Source organism: Amia ocellicauda, chromosome 5 (assembly GCF_036373705.1).
Source record: "Amia ocellicauda isolate fAmiCal2 chromosome 5, fAmiCal2.hap1, whole genome shotgun sequence".
Taxonomy (NCBI): Eukaryota; Metazoa; Chordata; class Actinopteri; order Amiiformes; family Amiidae; genus Amia; species Amia ocellicauda.
The window spans coordinates 24,597,335-24,621,507 of record NC_089854.1 but is presented as its reverse complement, the minus strand read 5'-3'; the positions used below and the strand labels follow the sequence as shown (position 1 = coordinate 24,621,507).

The 24,173-nt window shown below is 44.0% G+C and overlaps 1 protein-coding gene across 3 annotated transcripts in view; it reads left to right on the top strand.

Annotated features, from left to right (window-relative positions):
* Positions 1-1,128: 1,128 nt before the first annotated feature.
* The window catches only part of slc38a10 (solute carrier family 38 member 10), a 28,873-nt gene continuing 5,828 nt past the window's right edge, over positions 1,129-24,173 (top strand). Inside the window, exons 1-14 of one of the 3 annotated variants that reach the window (XM_066704476.1) lie at positions 1,129-1,769; positions 2,556-2,673; positions 3,235-3,280; positions 3,427-3,520; positions 4,871-5,014; positions 7,610-7,734; positions 10,503-10,605; positions 13,149-13,331; positions 13,773-13,884; positions 14,674-14,780; positions 18,101-18,251; positions 20,974-21,147; positions 21,407-21,844; positions 22,007-22,126. In XM_066704476.1, coding sequence (XP_066560573.1) covers positions 1,680-1,769; positions 2,556-2,673; positions 3,235-3,280; positions 3,427-3,520; positions 4,871-5,014; positions 7,610-7,734; positions 10,503-10,605; positions 13,149-13,331; positions 13,773-13,884; positions 14,674-14,780; positions 18,101-18,251; positions 20,974-21,147; positions 21,407-21,844; positions 22,007-22,126 — 2,005 coding nt within the window. In that variant the 5' untranslated portion in view covers positions 1,129-1,679. Of the gene's footprint in view, positions 1,770-2,555; positions 2,674-3,234; positions 3,281-3,426; positions 3,521-4,870; positions 5,015-6,575; positions 6,701-7,609; positions 7,735-10,502; positions 10,606-13,148; positions 13,332-13,772; positions 13,885-14,673; positions 14,781-18,100; positions 18,252-20,973; positions 21,148-21,406; positions 21,845-22,006; positions 22,127-24,173 lie in introns of those variants that run through there. The other 2 variants (XM_066704475.1, XM_066704477.1) reach the window with 2 other exon arrangements.

Sequence of the window (24,173 nt, the reverse complement as noted above, 5' to 3'; positions counted from 1 at the left end):
GATATACTGTACATGCCAGTGTATGGTTAAACACTCCCACAAAGAGTGTAGGAGATTTCTGCCAAACCAGTCACCACGTATCTGTGGGGCCACATGCCCCAGAACTCATTAAAAACTAGTAATTGCTCTGATCTCTCATGTAAACTCCAATGTACAAGTGAAATCCTGGGGAATGAATAGGGGAAGTGGAATTTAAATTGCTTGCGCCTACTGGTACACACGGTTCCCCTTTGTGCTGCCCCTGCATTTTAGTTTTCATCCATCCTCCCATGTACGGTGGAATCGGGCACAAGGAGATGCAGGGAAATGGCATGATAAAGCGAAAGGCATCTGCAGCTGTTTGGAAGGCCTTTCACTTTATCGTGCCATTTCTAGTCACCTTTGGTGTGGTAGTGTGTTTGGGAAGGTCACATGGCTCAGGTGCTGTACAGGTGCCTGGGACCATGATGAACAGCTGGTGCTCAATAGAAGTACATGAAAGGGACTTGAGCAGCCCAGTCCTCAGGAGAAACACAACCTTGGGCGATGGCTGTTGTCCTGAGTCAACATTGGCCGAAACGGGTCGTGTCAAATAAGATTTGTTGGCTTGATTCATTCGATTATAATGGCAACAGGATATAACGACTGAGCCCACGCTCTCTTGCGTAACACGTTCGGAAGTGGCCCAGAGATATTCGGTTTGACTTGGCGCTAAAGCTGAATGAGTGTGTGAACTTTTCAACTGACCCCAGTGTTGCATTTCAGCTGTTGGAATTGACTCTGAATAATTGCCCTCGCTAAGTAAAAGCATTTGGCTAAGTAATGCTCTTACAAGTGCAGCTGTGCAATGAACCCTATCAAAATTGTTGAGAGCTTTTTTTCTGTTTGCAGTCCATTTGTCAGGGCAGACAGGTTTCAACGTGATATTTGCACAGAGGCTTTCATTGGGTACCTGATTGGTTGTTTTTACTGCTAATCACTGTATGCACAGTCTTAGGGCTGCTTGATAGATTTGCAAAAAAAAGTGTAGCAAATCGGCAGGCATTTTCTGATGCAATGCAAATGCAAAAGCCAGCCACGCCATTAGGGGCAGCCGAGGGCCTCCTGACTGACGACAGCTTCGTGTGTCTCTTGATCGCCGACGTGTATCGTTGTCAAACCTGCATGGTACTTCCTGGTAACGCGGACAGGAAATCAAAATTTACAATCTGGGGATCAAAACACGTCGTGACTGTCAGGGTCTCTGCACCGCTGTTATTTCTCGCCCGGTGTCTGGCGATTTGCACTGAACGTCGATCGGGGCGTTTCGCCACCTGTGCGCCAGTACCGATGGTGACGTAAGCGTTACTTTTTTGGGGGTAATGCATTGAGTGGTTTTCGCCAATTAGCTGGAGTATGCTATTAAAAAGTTATTAAAACCAGTTTGGAGGGGCTGTGCAGGTAGTCGTTTGGCTGCTGAGGGGTCCTTAGTCTGACCGAAAGCCTTTCTGGGCGATTTGGCCAAACTTAGTCAGTCACGTTGCTCTCTTTATTTCCCTCCATCGCCACGTCACACATGTCAGAGTGACACAAAGTGAGAAGACACTACACCCATTTTGGTCGGGGTGTGTTGTTTTTTGGAGTTGCACTTTGTTTTGGAGCAATAGTCAAACACCGGCATCTGCATTGATTTCACTTGATCGAATATTAAATACGCCACCATGACGGCGTCCAACTGGGGTCTGATCATGAACGTGGTGAACAGCATCGTGGGAGTCAGCGTCCTGACGATGCCCTTCTGCTTCAAGCAGGTGGGTGAAATAATCAGAAATACATATTCATTAATCTGTGCTTACTGTAACTCGTGTGCGCTGAGAGTTAGAGGAAGGGAAAGTCGTTTTCACCGCAGCAGCGACGGGCCTTTTGCATAGATGTGTCGACACGACAGCTTCAAGCAAATGTAGTCAAATTCTGCTTCAGGTGAAGGTTTCACATCTCCCTGTGTCAGGGCTGGCCAACCCCGGTCCTGGAGAGCCACAGGGCCTACAGTTGTGTGTTTTATCCACTTATTTAACTGCTTAATTCAGTCAATTGTGGGTCTTAATTAGGCAAAGTGTCCCTGAGTTACAGGTATCCACTGATTTGTGATTTAGAGACACCTGTAAAATCCGCAGGATTGTGGCTCTCCAGGAACAGGGTTGTCACCCCTGCTCTGTGCCCTTTGTCTTGGGTTTAATGATGCCTTTTAGTCTTGTTTGCCTCGGTGTTGACAGTACACCTGTGAAATAAGTGAACTCGTATTAAAATTTACTTTCTAACAAGTACTATACAACTTGCAAGGTAAATTTAAACAAAATGCAACTTGCTTGTAATGCTCAAAATGTCTGGCATCAACAAATTAGACTTTATTTTCTTTTGGTAAAACTTTTTATTTTTCCCTGTTAGTGTTTTGGTCTGTTTTTCCCCAATGAAACAGGTGCTATATAACCCCCCCAGAACAGATTTAAAAATGCAATGCAATTGGTGATGCTGCTGATGTTGTCCTCTCTGACTGTGTTGGGCGTGTCTCTGATGTTGTCCTGTCTCTCTGGCTGCAGTGTGGTATTGTCCTGGGGACTCTGCTGCTGTTCTTCTGCTCCTGGATGACCCACCAGTCCTGCATGTTCTTGGTTCACTCGGCCTGCAGCAGCAAGCGAAGGACATACGCTGGACTGGGTAAGAGCCTGATGGACAGCAGTTCTCAGAAGTTGCTGGCAGCCTCTTTCACAATCCTGCAGTCACTCACACAGACGTCTGTGTACTGTTTGCATGCTCTTTGTTTCTCCTTGTGTTTAGCTGCTGCTTTTAAACACTAAATGCACTGTTAACGTATGCCGTCACCAGGAAGTCAATGGTTCTGCTTTGCACCAAACATAAAGACAGACCAGAAAATTACCTTCTACCTGGGACACATTCATCTCTTCCCCTAAGAAAAGTGGAGATGCATGATTTATATATATATATATATATATATATATATATATATATAATACAAGGTATTTACCAGGACATTAATTGTCTGATTGGTCATTGAATATGAACTGGACTAAATATCTAAAGAATATCTAAAGACCGAGCTATTCTCCAGCTTACAACTGACTCTATACATGTACTTGAAAAGACAGCCCTAAAGATTAAAACCACTATGACCCACATCTTCTACAGTCTTCCACTGCCTTCTCATTGACCCCTGACTGCAAGAAGGATGTTATTTTATTAATTTGGTTTTATTTGCAGCCTTCCACGCGTATGGAAAAACAGGGAAAACCTTGGTGGAGACAAGGTAAGCATGTTCGTTCTCATCAGCATTTCGACAGGACTAATTTAACTACAAACTGTTTACCAAACTAAAACATTCATCAGTCTTCTGTATAGGGCAACATGCTTGTGATTTAAAGCCCTCATTGTGTGGTTTGTGTTGCGTTACAGTATGATTGGGCTGATGTTGGGAACCTGCATCGCCTTCTATGTCGTGATCGCTGACCTGGGGTCCAACTTCTTTGCGCAGATGCTGGGTCTTCCGGTAAGCGGGGTCTTTGGAATCGCATCCGTTTACATTTTAGCAACACATTTCTACACCTTATCCGCCTGCAAGAATAACTCCATGGTGAAATACATTCTCTCTTCTTATACTGTAAATCAGTGGTGCTGCCGATATTGTCAGTTTCCAGGTGTGTCAGTTGTGAAGCACGCTGATCTATGTGCCTTCAAGTTGACGTGGCTCCAAGTTCATTCTGTGATTTTCATTCCACCTGACGGGATTTTACTCATCTCCTAGGCGAGACTGTTGCAGCTGAGAATAGTCTTTTGAATGACCTTGTGAGGCTTAATTGTTGGTTTAAAGAGACAAACCTGTATTTTTCTTCTAACGCTAGGCTGTATTTATTTAATATATACTGAAATTAGTCTCAAAAACAATAATCAGACGCACCTCTGATTACACCCACATGATCTCATGAAACTAGCGGTTGGCTAACAAAAGGCACTGCCCATGTGACTGGGACAAAACAACCCCACCTGTTTAAAAAGCAGTGGGGTGCGTATAGGAAAGTCAAGCCATTTTTTTCTGATATTCTGAGCAGTAAAGCCCTTGAACCAGAGGTATAATTAACAACCCATACCTGCGTGAAACTACCCTGTTTTACTGTAAGATTTCATAGCTTTTTTTTTTTTTTTTTTTTTTTTTTTTTTTTTTAATATATTCATATATATATATATATATATATATATATACACACACACACACACACACACACAAGGTTGAATAGCTGAGTGACCTAATCATGGACAGCTAATAAAGAAGCTCAATGTGTTATTAGCTTTATACATTTGAAGCTTGACTAAGCAGCATAATGAGTAATAATTTGCATTTAATTAAGTAATGCTTCACAACAATCTTCCTGTCAATGCCCAGTGTGAGATCAAATTAGCCTGCATAGAAAAGGCACTAGGAAGTGTCACTGTTGGCTTTGTAATGGCCTCTTCTCAGGGCCCATGCTGCCTGGCCCTTGTGTACAATGGGGGCAGGTGGGCGAGTGGGCAGTCTATCTCTGGGTTATTAAACCGACGTCAAATGTGTACCACGGTGAAATGTAGAAGTTAAAATCCAGTAGCTTATGCATGCCTGGATCTTGCTAGGCCTCCGTTTCTCATTGCATCAGAGGGTACTTGTGAATCTGTTGCGCCAGCACATCGAGGCTTGCCTGAATGGGAAAATCTGAAACTCTTTTTGTCAGTTTGTGTGTGCGTACTGGTGGGTTGCCTGGCCATAATGGACTGTGGCTTGAGTCAGGGTGGCTGTGTTGTTCAAATGGGCATCAGGGCAAGACGCTGCAGTGCGTGGATGAAGGCGAGTGTGTGCTGTGTGTTGCAGGTGACGGGGAGTTTCCGCGTGGTGCTGCTCATCGCCGTCTCCCTGTTCATCGTGCTGCCGCTCAGCCTGCAGAGGAACATGATGTCCTCCATCCAGTCCTTCTCCGCCATGGCGCTTATGTTCTACACACTCTTCATGTTTGCGGTGAGTCGCTTCCCCACCGACACAGCTGTGACCCTGGGGGCCAGGGCTTCACAGCACCGGAGAAAAAGCACCCTGTTGCCTCCCGTTTTTGATGTTGTTCTAGTCCTGCCAGCTTTTAATAGTGATGTTCAGGATGTTTTTGCAGACACTTAGCTGAAATCAAGTTTAGTCTCATTACAGTCACCTTTAGTGTCAGAATGTTTGATTTTGTTTTTGAGGAGCTTGGAGAGTCTTCATCAGGGAATTTTATAACCATATCATGCACTACATTTTAGCAGCCCACACTGTTTAGTATTTATGAATAGTCCCCATAAAGCAAAATGTTCATCACCAGGCCATTGATCAAGGTATAAACATATCTTAGGGACGAATGATGGTGTGACTTGTTTGCACATAAATAACAGACTAATCCAGACTATGGCTTAGAAATGCATGAGTCTGTGCAGAATGCAGTGTGACAGCTGAGTGGCACAGCTTGGTACAGAGGATTAAAATGCAAACCTCAGGCCACTGCCATTACATTGTGAGAGTGCCAGTCACATGGACACATACTGGCAGCAGGTTAGGGTAGGCACCACAGCAGTCCTTTCACCTACACTGTCCCAGCTGTACAATCACCAAACAATTTATTTAACCATTATAGTATAGAAACACTTTTGCTTTAATCCTGTGGATTGCTTGATATGTATGTGTAGCGCCCGATGCACTTGACCCAACTCCACCAAACTAATATACTGTGTTAGTTGCACTGTGTTATGTTCCAGTGTGTGGTCAGTGTGCAGCACAATGTGGGGGTGTACAAATTGAACGTAGTCCCAATCTAAAGAAAAAAGTGGAACGTTCCCTGGGCCGCACCACTACTTGTTACTGGGAGTCTTGATAAACTGTCCTGACTCAACAAGTTGCAGGAAGAGAGGTGCTGTAATGGTGGGAGCCAGTGGTACCAGGATGCACTTTTTCCATGTTCAGTTTTTGCAAGTTCCCGTCTTCCAGCCCGTCTCTCACATTGATCAGGGTACAATGCCTGGACTTTTGGACGAACAGACTCAGTAGTCATGTTAGCAATGCCCTCGCACCCATGCAAAGAAATAACCAGTTACATCTGCCAGTCCTACCTAGTTCTAAAATGAGTAATAAACTAACATGATTCATGAAACCGATTTCACCAATTTTCACCATCGGAAAGCCATGGTTTCGGGCACTAGTGACTCCTTATGCAGTTAGTATACATTTAAATGAGAACGTCAGTACTTCAAACCACATGAACATACAGATGTTCATGTCAATCGAGTCACGTCTGCATTAATTTTATCACAGAGCTGAAGATAGAGCTAGCCCAGAAGTAATCATCTTACAGATCCATTTATTTTTGTTTATTTATTCATTTAAATCCACAAAAGTAATTCAATTTCATCCATTAATAGAGTCTTGATGGTTAAGTCCAGCGAACCCCCTCCCGGGCTGGCCCAGTCCCATTTCTTCACACCCAGAAAGCAGACCTGGCCACTAACGCTGTCACATGATGTGTTTCCCCTTTGCCCCCCTTTCACACTGCTTCTAGATAGTGTTGTCTTCACTGCGTTACGGGATAATCAGTGGGTCATGGGTGGAGAAAGTGCACCTGTGGCGTGTTTCGGGGGTCGTTCAATGCCTGCCAATTATTGCGACGACCTTCTGCTGCCATCCGTAAGTAAATTGGCGAAGCCACGACAAAAAATCACGTCCTCTTGATTCATCTTCGTGGGGGTGGCTCAGAACATGACATGGCATTACCCCCCTCATCCTCCACCACACCCCATCTCGGCATGTTCCTGTAGACTTTACCTGGCTGTTGGGGCTGTGGCATTGGGGCGTGGTTGGTTGTGTGTACGGTGGACTTGCAGCAAATGCCATGTTAATTAAAAACAAAATTGGTGACTTTTTGTTTTCCCCCTTTCCTCCCATTTCCTACTTTCTTCCCCAAATCTGAATTTGTACAATTGTACGTGATCATTCTCTGCAGTGTCTTTAAATCTTGTTGAATGTGCTGTACTCTAAAAATTAGACTAAATTTCATTCAAATTAATTTCACCATTTCCTCATCACCATTTAATCAGTTTCTGGTTTTTGATTTACTGGTTGCAAAAGCTGTCTATGCAGTGTGTACATGAGCCTGCATGATCCTAGGCTATAAGGTTGTAGACTTAAAAGAAGAACAGGAAACCCAAAATTAGCTTTCCCAAAATTAAATGGTGGAAATGGTAGCTATTTGTTTTATTTCACAACAAATTTGTGATAGTTTTGTTGGTGTATTGGGTGATACTACAAAACATGATGTCATATCTGTCACGTTTGACTAGCTTGTTCCCTCACAAGTGCTAGCTGATGCACATTGACGGATGTAGCTTCAGTACACCACTTCGTTGAGGTTTAAAAACTGACAGAGGCAGCAGTGAATCTAAGATTGGCCAGGTGCACCAGTTTTAAGCTTAGTGTGGCATTTCCTGCCGTATCCCTTGCTCTCAGCTCCCCTGTAGCCCTTGGTGAGAGGGGCGCCCAGTTGGTTGATATTTTCCCTGGATGACCTGTAATCTTCCTGCTCTCCCTCAAACGCAGATGGTGCTGTCCTCCTTCAAACATGGCCTCCTCAATGGGCAATGGATGAAGCTGGTCAGTTACGTCCGCTGGGACGGCGTCTTTCGCTGCATCCCTATCTGTGGCATGGCATTCGCCTGTCAGTCGTAAGTACCCCCTCATCTGTCCGTCCTCTGTGGATCCAGGGGGGGGGAGGGGGCCAGGGAGTGTGCCGTACTCTTGACACGGACAAGACAGCTTCTTCTCCCCTCTTCTCTCCTAGTTTCCAGACGAATCTCTCAGCACTGAACCCAACAACTGCACTCCAGTGTCGGGCTTCTCATAGCTGACTTTAACAACAGACTATGATTTAACAGCTGAAAAGCAAGAAGTCCCTAAAGCAGATAAAAAAAGGACCGCAGACTAATGTACTTGCTGCAAAATTTACACTGAACACCCATTTCTCAATTATTTTAAAGGGTTTCTAGCAAAGTTTTTGGAGAGGAAACAAAAGATTATCATTACTCACCTAGGCATAAACCACTTCTGGCTTTTAACATGTAAGGTCTTTAAGAGAATCAGTCCACGGGGGTGCACTTTGTCATCCATGTGGTTTTAGTTTTGATTTGTTTTGGCTCCCTTTTGAGGACCTGCCAGAGCTCTATGTGACAAGCCAGAAACTGCATCCAAATTTAACTCCGCCAGCGCTCTCCTACGCTACACTTTCATTAATGCCTTGTCACTTTGTTAGACTTCCAGCTCTTTTGCCGTTTTCTGTTATAAAACCATTGACTACTAATACTGTTCTTCAATTTTATTTATTTCTCTCCCGTCTGTGTAAAGTATTTATGAATTGCTCTGTTTTATGGACGAGGCCAGATGGTTAATTTTCCAGTAGTTTGTGCTTGAGGGAGCAGCATTGGAGTTACACACAGGACCCAAGTAGCTTGTTGTGTTTATTATATATGTTGGGGATTGAGGGCACTTGCACTTCATGTCCCTAGATATTTCTGCCACTTTCTACTGCTATATTATCTGTCTTTCATGCTATCCTGTTTGCCTGTGGATAGCTGCTGTTGCCCTGCCTTCCTTCTAAGCTCTGCATGCAGTTTAGAGGGAAACTCTGGTATCTCCTGAGCCAGGCTTTCATGGGGCAATAACAGTCGGGCAGATTGTCTCTATGGGCTAAACAATAGATGTGTGAAGAGAGAGCAAGCAGCACATCTTTCTGTGGAATCCTGCAATGAAATCTCACTCCATGGAAAGAAATACACAGACAATATAAAGGGAATGAAAGAGACCAAAAAATCTTCGGCAGAAGTATAGGAATGCAAATTGTTTGGGGGAGGGGGACCTCAGGAAACTGTGGTAAGGAAGTGGGTTATATGTGAACCCTCTGATGTGCTTGAAGATGGCCCCTATTCCTATAGAAGGGAAGGGTCATCTAGTGATTGGGAGAGTTCTAATTTGGTGCAATAAATACAAAAATCAGAAGATCATGATGCCCCTTAAGGACTGGCCATTTTTAGAAGGTCTGACATCAGGCCAGTGATTGAAGGAAAGAGTTCGGGGGTCATGGGACTGGGTGACATGAATACCAGCTCAGTGTGCTACTTGGAAGAGTGTGAGGATATCTCGCTAGGTCCCTGGGACATCCTCTACTCTGGAGAACCAGAAGCAGCTGGAGCTCTTATCATAACACACCATAGAAACCCAGAGTTGTCTACCAGTGATTTTAAGAGGGGAGGTTTAACTAAAATGATGTAATTTAATGAATGATGGAAGACAAAATAAAGATCTGCCCTTTCTGAGTAAATTAAATATGAATGTATTTATATTCACTTGAAAACTGTCTCTGAGACCCAAAAAGATCTGTGCACTTGCTCATCACTTCACCTGAGATATATATTCATTGTTTCGTTCATCACATCTGCATGTCTAATTGTCATCTGTTGTTTGCCGTCATCATGTGCCCTTGCTTGTGAAATGCTGAATCTCTGAGGGATATCCTCTGTTAATGAAAATACACAAGGAGGTCTTGCCTTTCCTGGGTATTTTTGTGCAAACGCTTTTCTGTTTGTGTGCCCAAGTTGAACCTGAATAGTCTTCTTGCCATTTGATGTAAACGCACAATTTCCAGTCAGTGTGATAAAAACTTAAAAAAAAAGTTATGCTGCATTCGACTTAACTGTCAAGAGTTCATAAGCAATGTAAGTGTGTAGCACAGTGTAAGTGAAGCCAGTCAATGAATGCTCCCTTTATATTGATAAGTGACAAAATAACTATTCGCAAAAATGTAGAACTACGAGCCTTCTGTCTGCAGTAGAATTATTTTGTCTGCATTGCAAGGGGTAGTATTTGTGCAGTGCTTGTTCACAGCTGTATTTAACAATGCGTGAACATCTGTAAATAGTATTAGCACCTGAAGGGAACATGCTCCTATACAAATACAAATAATAATAAAAGAAACGCAGACCCCTAGAAAAAATAGAAATACTGCCAAGAAACTTTATAAGGTTCTAAAACTTGACTTGCACTCTGCTCTAATATATTACAGCTGTAAATTCCCTGTTTAATGTGCTTTGGCTCGCACTTTTATAGGTCGCTGCGATGACAGATAGCGATTTTCTTGTCGCCCTTCGTTTCCAAAAGATAACTTGGATATTAGTGCTAAAGGGCTTTATGCTTTTCCATCTCGGTTTTTATTGTGTTTTATTATTTCTTTTAAAACTCAATTCCCTGTTGTTTTATTTCTCCTACTTTAAACCTTAACCTAAAGCTCTCCCATGGAGTCTTCAGTGTTTTTGAATCTTTATTATTAAGCTTTTCTGTTGCTGCTACACACAGTTGGTTATGCTGTTTTATGGTCCTGTGATGTAGGTTTTTTGATCAAGCACGTCTTGCCCCAAATGAAGCCTCCTTCCCTGATTTGCAGGCAAGTGCTGCCCACCTACGACAGCCTGGAAGAGCCCTCGGTCAAGAGAATGAGCACCATCTTCACATCGTCCCTCAATGTGGTCACAACCTTCTACATCACAGTGAGTACAGCCAGGGACTGTCCCTTTACAACCTATGACATGGGAACTTTTGCAGGCGTGGTGCCTCATGTGTTGGTTTATAAAGTGGCTTTTCTGGGGTGCAGTCCCAGAGCTAAAGCTGAGCTGCTCTCCTGGGTTCATTCTGGGTCATTGATATTCTGGGTGCAGCAGGTTGGGGTCTATGCTGAGCACAATTATTAGAGTAGTTGGTGTTCATGAAGGATATCAGGGATTTGACTTGGAATAATAAGCTGTAACATCTAGGCCAATGAGTCTCCCCATCAAACTCTGGTGGTTAATTATAGGCTACAGGGACAATCATTGAAACTGCCTTCCGGGTTTAAAAAAAAAAAAAAATCAATTAGCTTTGTAGCTTCTAATGAACTTCTAGAACTTTTAGTCTAATCTAAAAATATGCATACACATAGGCACTTGCACAGATATGTGTGAATGTGTGTGTATATATAAATATATATATCACACAGACACACATATATTGTGTGTGTGTTTAGTGTTAATTTACGTAAGGAAGTAGTCTCCCGTGTGCCTTTTATGTAGGTCACCTCTGTAATGAGATCGTCAGAGGGTTTTCATGGTTTACAAAATACACATGTACTGAATTAACTACATGTGGACAGAACAAGGTGATCACATTTAATCTAATATGTGGTTTGCATTCTCTGCAACAAACCATGTGTATTTATTAGTTGACATGATTCCAGGAATGTTTGTAATTTTGCATTGCGTAAATCGCCTTGAAAATATCCGAAAATCATTGACTTCAACCGCTAATGTATTCTACATGTATTACACAGAGAAAAAAGGGTGGCTTTTTAATTTAATTTCTTGTTCATACATTAATTCTGTTTAAGGCTTATTAAGAAAAACCCTGAGAGAAATAAATCTTACTGATATACCAATCAATCTATCCTAACTTTTTCAGTGCCACCGTTGATATAGTACCATTTTCCTTTTTTGGGGGGTCACTACTCCATCGCTTCCTCTCTCCTTAGGATGGTTTAATCGAGTATCTTGATACCTTTAACTTCCCATGGCTGTCTCTTTGTTTACCGTTGAAAGACTGTATTCAGTTGGAAGACAGACCGATCTAAAGATGCCGTCGGCCTCTGCAGTTAAAAGCTGCAGTTTTTAAGAATCGGATCCCATTTGATAAAACATTTTCTGTAAATATTTTATGTTTTGCTAAATGCATTATTAAATGGGTATTTTTTTTTTTTTTTTGAATGGCTGAATTTAAGCGCAGCCTTGAGTGCTCATAATTTCCTCGCCGCTTGCAGAGCATTGACAGCACTTGGCTTTTTATGTGCAGCAGCCCTTTCTTCCTTTATTAACACAGAGCTGTAAAACGGGAGATTGAATTGCTAAAAGCTTTGTTGAGCACTCCAGGCCTTACAACTTGTGTTGTTCTTGGGTGAACTCGGAGCGTTTTCTAAGAAAGATCAAGGATAGCCCTCGTGATTTCCAACGTTTGCGGTTGGTACGAGAAAATGAGAAGTGAAAATGGAAAATACCTTGAAGAAAGTAGACATTGTTTTCAAAAGCAGGATTGTTCTGGTTACTTTCACACAAACCTGCACACACCTATGCATGTATTTGTATATGTGTGCATTGGAAAGTAGATTACAGCAGAATTGTTTTAAATCCAGGTTATAGTTCTCCATGAACACAAGTTGCTTCTCTGTTGTCTGTGTGTGTTGGTATTTGGCTTATTAACCCTCTGCTTCTGTTTCTGTGCTCATGGGAGTGAATGTATATCTCCACACGCTCAATACATCACTAAAGAAAGTAAATGCCAAGAACTAACTGATGGGGAAACACACACAGCTACGGTTAGGGGTGAAGAATCCTTGACTTTTAGACATGCCTTCCTTTTTGGCAAGCGAGGTGGAATGTGGTTGTAACCTGTTTACATCTGGCAGAGAAAAAGGGATCTGTTGCCATATTTTCTCTGCCATCCTTTCCAGTTGACAGGCTGTTGGTTCATACAATACTGGATGTTTGCACTAAAGATCATAACGTGCCTATCATTTGTTAAGGTTTTCCAACATGGATGATCATTTTAAAGTATTACAGTAGGTATTAAGCATGTCGTATCTCAGAAACCAAACACCTGATGCTCCCTCAGTCATTCCCAATGCATTACTTTAGATCCCGCTATGACTGTAATGGAATAATTTTCACCCAGCAGACTGATAGGCACTTTGGTGGTCCCCTAATGCCCAGTGAAATGAATGGCTTCAACGGGATTTCAGCTATGAGATCGGTATTATACACTGTGATTTAAAGTAACCGCTTGTTGCCAATTAGCGTTGGTGAAGAACAATAGATGTTAGCAGAAGCAAGAGAAAGCGGTGGCCTTCTGGTTTCCACTCTCCAGTTTTAACTGCCAGAGTATGGCCTTGACCATCTTTTCATAATTGGAGGTGAAGAGCACACGAGTGTTTAATTTTTGTTCAATTACATGGATTAAAGAGATAACTGGGCCTAGGTTAGTAAGCGTGTGGGGTTTGTCGTGTTCACAGGTGGGCTTCTTTGGCTACGTGAGCTTCACGGAGAACATCGCAGGAAACGTGCTGATGAACTTCCCATCTAACCTGGTGACGGAGATGATTCGTGTGGGCTTCATGATGTCTGTGGCCGTGGGCTTCCCTATGATGATCCTGCCCTGCCGCCAGGCCATCAACACCATGCTCTTCGAACAGCAGGTAAACAACACCAGCTACCCCACTCAGCACCTGCGTCAGGACGAAGCACAAGTTTTACTTCATAGGAAACAGATGTCAGTCAAAATAAATATTAAGTAGGTACTTGGATCGAAGGATCTTCAGAGGAAATTATCCACAAATAAATCCTACAGATCTGTGGACCTCTGAAAGGAGGCTAAATCAAACAGAAATGATTCAAATTTTTTTCTCAGGGTTTTGTTACAGTTAAGCACAAGTTTTGGAATGCTGCATTTTTTTCCCCAGGGTGCATTGCAGTTGCTGGTTTAAAGGTGCCTGCAAAGGTGTCATTGGGCATCTGCTGACCTCTGACCTCTGCCAGTAGTTTCCCACTTGGGAAACTCAGGTAGATCTAGAGGTAGCAAGACTGGCTGATGGCATAACTGCAAACCAAACTAACAGTGAAATCTCCAAATTTCTCAGCAGAAGGATGGCACCTTCGCAGCTGGGGGATACATGCCCCCCCTCCGGTTTAAAATGATCACACTTTGCATCGTGTTTGGTACCATGCTGGGGGGAATTCTCATCCCCAATGGTGAGTGGTTTACACATCAGATTTACTTATTTTGTAGTGAGTATTAAATTTGTTTGAGTATTTTCTAAACAGACGGCTGTTCTTCTGTATATCAAGGGAGAGAGTCAAGGATAAACCTTGGACAGTTGAATTAATTTCCCTGACAGCAATCACAGTGGCAGGAGTCTGTTCTCCAGCTTTCTCACTGAATTAAAAGGCCTGAATGTTGCAGCCCCTCATCAGGGTGAAATTGAATTTTCTGAGTCATAGGGAGCAGTTCAGCTCTGAAAATGCACTGATGTAGCGCTACTGTTGCATCCTACAAAAGAGCAAGTGTGATATAGAAGGGAGGTGTTTGATCCTATCAGTAAATTTGCATTTTGAATTACCGCAGGAGTGAGTCGGTCTTGTAAAACGCAACATAAGCCCTTGGTTGTTGTTATCGACACCTGCACCTACATACGTTTGCCACAATGAATTAACAATAAGCACCGATGGTGTGCATTTCCGACATCACTTATTCATTCAGCGCCAAGTTAACCTGTCACTGCTGCTGGAGACTTCTAGGCCTCAATTAAGCTAATAGGGCGAAAAAGATTAACAGCCACCATTTATTTAATTAAGTACATCTCTCCTTGGCAGATACATTCTGTGCCAGTGTCCACACTCCTCAATGGCAGCTTGTGCCCGCCACTCTGAAGCATAAGTCTTAAACAACAGCATCTGATATCCCTCGAGATGAAATATAACAGCCTAGCCAAGTACCTAAGTAACCCAAACGCAATGCCTGGTGGTTCGTGTGTTTTTCAGTGGAGACCATCCTGGGACTGACTGGGGCCACCATGGGGAGTCTTATCTGCTTCATCTGCCCCGCCCTCATCTACAAGAAGATCCACAAGAACGGGCTCTCGGCTCAGGTACGGACAGCTTCAGCCTGACCTATCGACAGGCCAAATCTGTTCTGGGTGCCTTTCAGCACACCTTCAGATCCCAACAGGGGCGGACTGGGACCAAAAAACGGCCCTGGACTTGTGGGGGGGCGGCTGCTGGCGAAGTGCAGTCCGGGGGGCGGGGGTTGGGTGATTTAAGATTAAATGTATTCGTAGGTTATTTATGTCATACCCTTCTGTGGGGCAATTTGGTCCCCAGGCCATAGTTTGTGCGTCCCTGCTATATGTTAACCAGTGATGCTTGTACACTCTGGTTGTGACCTCTGAAGGGGAATTTTGTGGTCCTTCTGCACTGTTACTTCCCTCACCATGTCAGATTGAATTGGAGGACATATTGAAATAAGGGAATTAGGCTGAATCCTTGACTGTTTTTAAAACACAGACAATCCCTTTAACTTGTTTAATTGTCCATATTTTTCTAACCAGATCAATGATGCATTACTGCATTTCTGTTAATGGCAGTTAAAAGCATTTGATCAGCAAAGACCAACTGCTATCCACTTTTTTCGTTTTCTTTTCCAAAACTTTGATAAAGTCAGTTTTATTTGACGGTAATACGTGCAGATATTTCTTTAGTGTATTAAATTAATGTATACATTTAATCTGAAATATTCTGGGCGTTGTTTGCACAAGGGCAGCGTTGTTAGATTGTGGCAGTGGGTCTAGAAGTTGTCCGTCTGCCAGGACCGGGTCCTCTCCGCAGCGTTTCTAGGGCCAGCGCGATGAATAGGGAGCTCAGTGCTCAGGGTCTGAGCGCTCGAAGCATCATTACAGACAGGCGAGCGCAGGGGATCTGAGAGCATGTGACACTGCCGTGACAAGGACAACACGACAGCCCTCATTGTCCCAGACCAATTATAAACCTGCATCTCTTCTATTGGCTAGTCCGGTGTGTGTTCATAGAGAGATCTTTTCTATCTGCAGTGAAAGGGTTTTTTTTTTTTTTTTTTTTTCTCATTCTGTTAGAGAAGGACGGTGCATTTTCTGCATTCCTCTTCTTGGGGGTGGACTTCACTTGATTAATGAATAGGGAGCGTTCCAACCTCGACTGTGGCTTCTATGCAAAGAAAATAGTCTGCGGCGTATTGCTCCATAAACTGCCGTGTGAAAGTGAAGGAGGGCCGACAAAGGTGGCACCAAATATACCACCAGTATTCTTTTACTGCTGCTGGCATTAGAGTGAAAGATGCCGGCCTTCAATGCATTAAGAGCTACAGTACATATCAGGCGGCTATAATAGGATTTCAGTTCATTTACAGAAAGAAAAAAACCTTTTAATAAAAACAATAATAGTAGTAGTTATAATAGAAGTGCCATGCCAGATGCAAAGGCAGCTCTCGGGTTTCGTCGGCCGGCTGTCTGTCTGGCTATCCCGTCTAGCGGAGGGAGCTCACTGCAGTCCTGGAGGAGGCGTCCTGTCACTCAGCGCCACGGCAGCAATAATGGAACGAAGTTTGTTGTGAAAGGAAAAAGTGAGGGATATAATTACAGGAAAGGCCCTCTGATTCCCTGACACTGCTGTCTCTGGCAGAGGGCCTGCTGCCGTCTTTGCCAGAGGCTCCTGTTATCTCGCCTGGGGGCCGCAGGGACTTGCCAGACTGTTTTTTCTTCCTTTACCCTGAAAAGCTGCTGCAATTTTGTCTTTTTTCTGAATTACGATTATTTTTTAAGGGAGCTCTATTATTACTTGTTGAAAGGGCCGGTAAGAACCAGTGAAACGGGCCCTGCAGAAAGAGAACTGAGACTAGCTGTGTGATGTTGTTCAGGATGGTTCAGGAGGCACATTCCAGTAACGTTTGTTTTTTTTTCTTAATTTTTTTTTGTTACATACACACATTTGTAAGCGCTATTTACTGCTTTGTGTGCCCAAACTGAATATTGCGAAGCCACAATACGTATGGACTGAGTTGAATCGCAGTTCTGGAAAAGGGTGCGGCTGTTCCTATATATGCACAGCAGGCGATGAATAACAGGCCACTACAATCACATTCACCATACTGACTGTTTACTTACTGTCTTTGTTCTAATCCACATCAAAATATTAGTTTTCCACTCATGATCTATTTAAACTGACACCAGTGTTTAAATGGAGATCCGGGATCTACAACTGCCATGACAGTTAATACAGAGGATGGAACCTATTGAGGGAGATCACCATTATAGCACTATAGCTGGCAAAAACGTCCTGTTCACGAGAGTGAGGGAGAAAAAAAAAAAAAAAATCTCTTTTGACCCTGCCGCTATAATCTGTGATGCGCGTCACATGGCGCACTGTCTGGCCGCTCTCCCGTGTTGTTGGCGTGTCCCTCGCCCTGACCTCCTTGTTCCGGGACGTGTGTGGAGTTCTGCCTCGCAGTTGCTGTGGGACAATGGGCGGCCAGCAGTGTTTACTCAGTGGGTCAGGCTTTAATTCTGGGGGCGGGCAGGAGGCTGGAAGTGTTTTCGGGAGCAGAGCAGATGTTAGTGTTGGCCAGAGAAGGTCTGTGTCCCTGCCAGCCCTGGGCCTGCTCACGCCAGACAGCTGCTCCCTCAGTCGGCGCTGCCCAGAACACAGGGTCCCGGTGCCAGCCTGGCACAGCAAGGGGAGGCTGCAGTGAACCTGCACCCTCACCCCATAGAGCAGGGCTCTCTCAATCCCCCACCTCCCTCAAACACATACACACACACACACACACACACACACACACACACACACACACACACACACACACACACACACACACACACACACACACACACACACACATACACACATACACACACACACACACACACACACACACACACACACACACACACACACACACAGCCTTATCTTTTTCCTAAACCCCGAACAGGAAATCTCAAATTTTGACTCCTCCATTCCTTTCTTTGTTATAAATAATCCTTAATTTTTCAAGTCATCTTCGGCAGCCGGGCCATTTAAGAAATTTGGGGTTAATCGAGTAAATAGAGTACTACATAGTACATCCCAGTTTCTGCAGGGCCAAGAACCAAGTTTGGCTGGTCTTGCCCTACCAGAGCTTTAAGGACCATGTGGTCATCTGGCCCAGGGTTTCTCTTCATGTCCGGCTCATTTCTTACCCATCCAGAATTTGAATTGTATATCCCTAGTCCACAACTCTGTATGGTTATGTCTCTCTCCAGCTCTCTCCGGTGACACGAGTGCCCTCACACATCACGTGATCTTCTGGTCCAGAGGTCTCGGTGCGGTAGAGGATGCCTGGTTGCATGTCTGTGTGCCTCCCTTCTTAGACCTGTGGCCTTGTCTTTGTGTGTGTTCGCAGCTGGTGCTGTGTGTAGGCCTGGGGATCCTGGTTATCAGCACCTTCACCACACTGTCCATTTCTGCGAGTGAGCCAGTGAAAGTGGAAGTCCCTGTTGCCTTGGAGGAATTGCCCATCAAGGACAAGCTGGCAGAGCCTATCAAGATCTCTGGTATTTACCGATTTGTATTTATTTTTTATGCTTTATTTATTATTTTTATTATAATTTGTTATAATATCCTTTTTTGGAATCCCCAAAACAAAAAAAAAGATCAGCTCTTCATTGCAACGCAAGTAACTGCAACTGAAGGTGCTCTAGTTTCGGACAGATCTTTTTTTTTTTTTTTTTTCCTCTGATGAACCGAGCTGGTTGACCCCACGAGAACAGAATAGTTTAACAAGGACTTGCTTCCTTGTATAACGAGGCAATTCAATCCCAAGTAATTCCTCCCCTAGTCCATCATAAAATTTCTAAAACCAACCATCCAGTGCGCATATGGGTTCCCAGTAACATGGGCCAATCCAGAGTTTGAGGCAGAAGCAGGATAGGAAAATAAATCCGTGGGGAAGGCTTTGTTTTAGAGTCGTTAAGAAATGTATAATAATAGAAGTGCATGGATGGATGTACCACACCAAGGGCAAATATTCTCGCTCTGTCCTGCCTCTCTCCCTCCCTGAGTGACATGAGCCATTTATCACCGGAGGACGCCCACTTCCACACCTGTTTCCTGTTTACGCCACCATGGTGAGGGCAGCTGTGCGGAAATGTGTGTGTGTGTGTGTGTGTTTGTAGGGGTTAGAACTGGGGGAGAAGAGAAGCTTCCCTCCTTTTCCTCCTTCCCATTAGCCTCCTATCTGAATCCTGGCTTATAACTCAATGCCACGTTTTATTTCCCTGTGATGTGCACAATTTTGACAGCCTGACAGTAACCGAGATTGGGGTGGTACGAAATATACAGTCTAGTACTTTTTTTTTTTTTTCTTCAGCTGTAAAGAAATACAGCCGAGTGTTCAGTTCTCCATACAGCAGCTGAAAAAAAAATCTGTTACCTATCAAGGAAAGCCTAATTACATTTTGTTTTTAAATTAAACAATAATTAAAGCAACACAAGCTAATACTAGTTAAGCTGTATTAAAGTCTTGCGTTTCAAGTGATAACAGCTGACAGCATTTCTCATGGAACTGGGTTTAGCTCTGGTTCCTGTTGTATGGTATAAAGCGTGGCCGTGCCACTGGCCTAACGGGCAAAGAGTTAACGGTTCTGGTGTTAAAGCCTTATCGTTTTTTGTGACGAAATATCGGAGCAACTTTCCCGCCTCCCCTTGGTTTCAGAAACTGTTTTGGGGAACAAGACCTGCACCAAACAAATGCATCTCCTTATCAGCTGCCTTTTTTCAACACATAAAAAGAAAAGAAAAGTGTATTACTCTGAAACCACGCAATTGCAGTGCCTAGTACCTTCACATGCAAGACTAAATCCCTGGTAGTGCAGCCGGGAATGAAGCTGTTCGCTGTCTACGTTCTCCTGGCCGCCCTGCGCTCGCCGCTCCCGTCTCTGAAGAGCCTCTCTCTCTGTCCACGTGCACGGCTGACGAGCTCTGCAAAGCATTTGGAATAAATGAGGTGAATCGTTTTTACTGCTACCCCGAACGACCCTGAGATTGCAGGTGATTATTTCGCATCCCCAGTGAAATTGTTTAATATCAGCCAAAAGCAGCCCCCTTGATGCCTCGTAAAGAGTGAACGCGGCTGCTAATGCCTGTCCTTACAATGATTTTAATTTCGCTCCCTGCTGAGCAGATAGCTGCTCCGAGATGGGGAGAGACGGGCGCCCAACTGTGGGGCCGAGTTTATACATGTTTTAAACAGCACTTTTTCACTGGGCACCATGGTGATTTCTGTGTACTTGTTTAATCAAACTGGATGTGTGCGTGAGGTTTATGAGAGCCAGTGATTTGGACTGACTGTGTTTGTGTGTATGCACAGGAGATTGTCTTTGGCTGCCCAAACACAGGATTTCCTGAAGAATACATATTCGGATCAAAGGCTGTAATTTGTTTTGTTTTCATACAATCTGATTTTTAATTTTGGTTGATCAAAACCAAAAATGTTGGTTGGAACTTAAATATATATAAAAAAAAGATTAAATACAACCTGTTCTGTCGATCTTCAGCGTCTCCTAGTGAGTCTTGGTTGTGATTCATAATTAAAACTGGCACTTTTTCTTATACCTCTTTATCCATATGTGCTGTATTAAGGGAGGAAGGAACCTTGAGTAGCCAATCCCAAGATCTCTTGAGTTCGACCAACACTTATAAGAAATACAGCGTGTAGGTCAGACCAAGCGCACCCAAAATGATACACACTGACCCTGAACACGAGGCAAATTCCCACTTCAGAGGACATTGGGTGCATGTACGGATAAACTTTTAAAACAGCTACAGGCATTTAGAGAGAGATTCTCATAAATCATGCGATTCTTTTTGTTGTATTTAAATTTAGAAGCAGTGATTTATATAAATTTGTTTGCTCGGTTTTCAATATAATGAATCCTGTGTCTGTGCTTCCATCTAGTGGCAATATTTATTCCACGTGTGCTCTATGGGATTTGGATGTCTGTGTTCATCTGTTAAATGTATTCACACACAAAGGAAGAAATTGAAAAGATGATTCTGACTTTTGACATAATATTTTAGCGTTCTTTAAGTTTTATACACATTCTAAAGGGATGTCAACAGATCTGTGTACAAAAATGTGAGAGAAATACGCTTTTTGTGCGTCTGGGATCTTTCATTTCAGCTCATGAAACACAGGACCAACACTTTACATGTTTTTTGTTCGGTACCTATTACCTGTCAAACTGGTATTCAGTGCATCTCTGATCTGCCTTGCAGTTGAGAACCCAGTGGTGCCTGACAACGACGATGGGCAAAAGAAGCCTAATCCTCCCGGGGAGGTGGCGCAGGGCGAGAGGGAGCCGGCAGAACCCCCCCAGATCAAGGGTCCAGTGGAGATCCCAGAGAGGAAGAAGAAGGAGGAGGAGGTCCAGTTAGACCGGCCTGATGCAGGTAATGTTGCACCAATGGCCATGGAAATCTCCAGTGACATTAACCTGTACCCTAACCAATCCCCCTGCAGGCCCATGAGGGTGGACACGCTCACTGAAGCAGCCCTCTTCATCCCTGCCCTTCACCTCCTGTTCTTGGTGATGTCAGTGTTGGCTTGTGGATGTAGACTGTTTATGAGGCACAGATGGTGCGACTAACTGTTGTGAAAGGATGATGATGAAAAGAGTGATACTGAAATGTCTGTTTGTATATTTGGAAGGTATGGCCCAACCGGTCGGAGAAGCCCATCGCCACGAGCCGCCTATCCCTCACGACGAGGTGATGGTGGACCAGAGTAAAGACAAGGAGGAGCTGGAGGAGAAGAGAGAACTGGAAGGTGACAAGGGGGCAGGGCAGGAGCAAGTGGGGGCCCAGGATGGGGAGCAGAAGGAGGCCGTGGTGGAACAGGGCGCCCAGGCAGTGGAGGTGCACAAAGAGAAAGAAGGGGACTTGAAGCCGGGTGAGCACGCCAAGGGGAAGGTGGCCGAGCCCGGGCAAGAAGACCAGGATAGGAAGGAGGGGCAGCAAGGAAAGGTGGAGAAGCCAGCTTACAAGGACCTCGATGGGGCCGGGAAGCAACAGGCGTCGATTGAGAAAGAGCATGAAGGGCTGAAGCCTGCAGTAGTGGACAAGGCCCCGGAGCAGCCAGCAGGGAGAGGTGGGTCTTTGTTGGTTGATTCTGTGTGTGTGTGAATGCTGTAGCGACACTGTTTTATAAATGGAAGTCATCCCCTTTCCCAGTCTTTAATAGACAGGAGACTTAATAACAGTAAAGTCAGGGAAATGCTGAATGCATTAAGCCACACATTGTCTGGTTCAGGTGATCAGCCGCCCCCTGAAGCAGAGGATCATGGGCAGGGAGGGGAGGTCTTGGCTCCGGAGGACAGAGAAGAGAGAAACCCCGAGGTGAAGGAGACAGGACAGGAGGACAAGATGGACGGTGAGTGTGGCTGGGCAGGCTGTGACCTTTTAGTGCTGCCAAGACCTTCAGAAGGTGCCAAATAAACGCTGGATACGGTGGAGATATTCTCTGTTTTAGTATGTGATTGTTATGCCATTTATTTATTTATTCTTTATTTAGATGTTTGTGGGGACAGAAAAACACTATCTTTTTTTTTTAGTTGGGCTTTTGTTCTAGTTTGCTTGATGGGTAATGTTTATTCCTTTTCATAAATGACTAATTGAGGAACAAAGGAAATGGGATGAAAGTACAGTGGCCGTGTGGCTGTAGGCAGCGTGTAATGAATGGGCTGTGCAGTGTTGTGAAGTTATTGTGGCCTGGGGGTGGGGGGGGGTTGAGGAGCAGCCCAGAATGAAGAACCTGCGAGGCTGAGAAGTGTGTCGCCGCGGGTCTGGGTCAGACAGATAGATGAAGATGTGTTTAGCGAGAGTAAATGAGCTGTGAAAGCAGTCTGAGTGGGCCGTCCTCACCTCCATTGGAAATGACCTTCACGGAGAGGGAGGCGGACGATGTTCCGGTGGATGGAGAAAGCCATCGAGTCGGGCCTCAATGAGGGGGCCGTCTCGAACCGTCTTTAATGAGTTTGTTTATTTCCAGTTGAAATATTGTCGCAGCTGTGTAAAATAAAAAAAACTCACGACGGCTTCATTTATGACAGTCTGTATGCGTGCTTGCTCTGAGATTCCTCTCCGAATTGAAAAGGCACTACGGGGTTGCTTTGCTCTCGGTGGCCACACTGTCCTCGCGTGACTCCAGCCTCCTGTTGCCCATTTCCAGGGTTGGTCTGGTAGTGCAGTGCGGAGGAGAGCACTTCATGTTCCTGAGCACTTTGTCAAGATTGCTCAGTCTTATAAGATATACTAATTTCTGAGAATCTGATTGGAAAGCGCATCGCCCCGAAGAGGCTTTGCTAAATTAGTTCTGTGTCAGTTAGCCAGCTGTGACATGGCTTCTCTGTTGGCGAGGCCTCCAGGGCATTCTGTGGGAACCATTCATGTCCTACTGTTTTTTATTGTTAGTTTTGTTCTCGTTTTTTGCGGGGAGGGGTATTGAGATTTATAATTGTTTTTGTTTTTATGTAGTTTAGATTTCAATACATAAGGTTTTATTCTCAGTGTTTTGTCCTGAGCCTCCAGGCCTGATCATACAGGTTGGTGAGTTATGTTGGGAGTGGTTATGGTTTGTTTCAGTGTGTTGGTGTGCGCCTCAGTAGGTTTTACAAACTGAAGGGGATTTCCATGTTTTATAACAGGAAAGGGAAAGGGGAGATTTGAAGTGTTTATTCACTCTTTGCTATGTTTTTATTTTAATTTGGTTATTTTATTTATTTATTATGTGGTTCACCTTTATCAATCAGTACTTTGATTTGGAAAATTATTCTTGACAGCAGTTCACAGATGATGGTAGTTTAAGGGTTGCAATCACTCTGCTAGTAATTTAAAAAAGAAAATGGGGGGGAGAAATACCTACTTAGTTGAATATATTAAGGAGATCGTATATGGCGGTAACTATAGTGAACAGTTTATTTATCATTTACAATTTCCCCTACCTAACATGGCTGAACCATTACTGAGGAGAACGTCCTTGTAATGCTCATCACATTAGCAATCAAGCTAAGTTTTTAGGCTAAATGGGGAAAAGTGAATCCTGATCAACACAGAAACTAAACTGAATGGTAGTGTGTTAATTTGGGATATAGAAGCTGAAGCTCAAGCGTGTTCGGTTTCTTTCTTTGACTTCCTAAAGAAAATACCTTAAAGATCTTCGGGGGACTGTTTTAAGACATCCTGTACTCTTTCTTTCCCTATGCTTTGCAATGGACCTCTGCCCCAGAGATTAAAAGGCTGGTAGCAGGTATGGATTTCACACACCCTTCCCCCCCTCACTCCATCCTCTCGTTAACCTCAGAATTGATGTTTAATTCATACAACTAGATGTGAGCAGCCATCACGCGCATTCAGAAGAGTTCAGTTCAACTAAATAAGCACTCCACTCCAAGACTGACCACAGAGGCAACAAATACAAT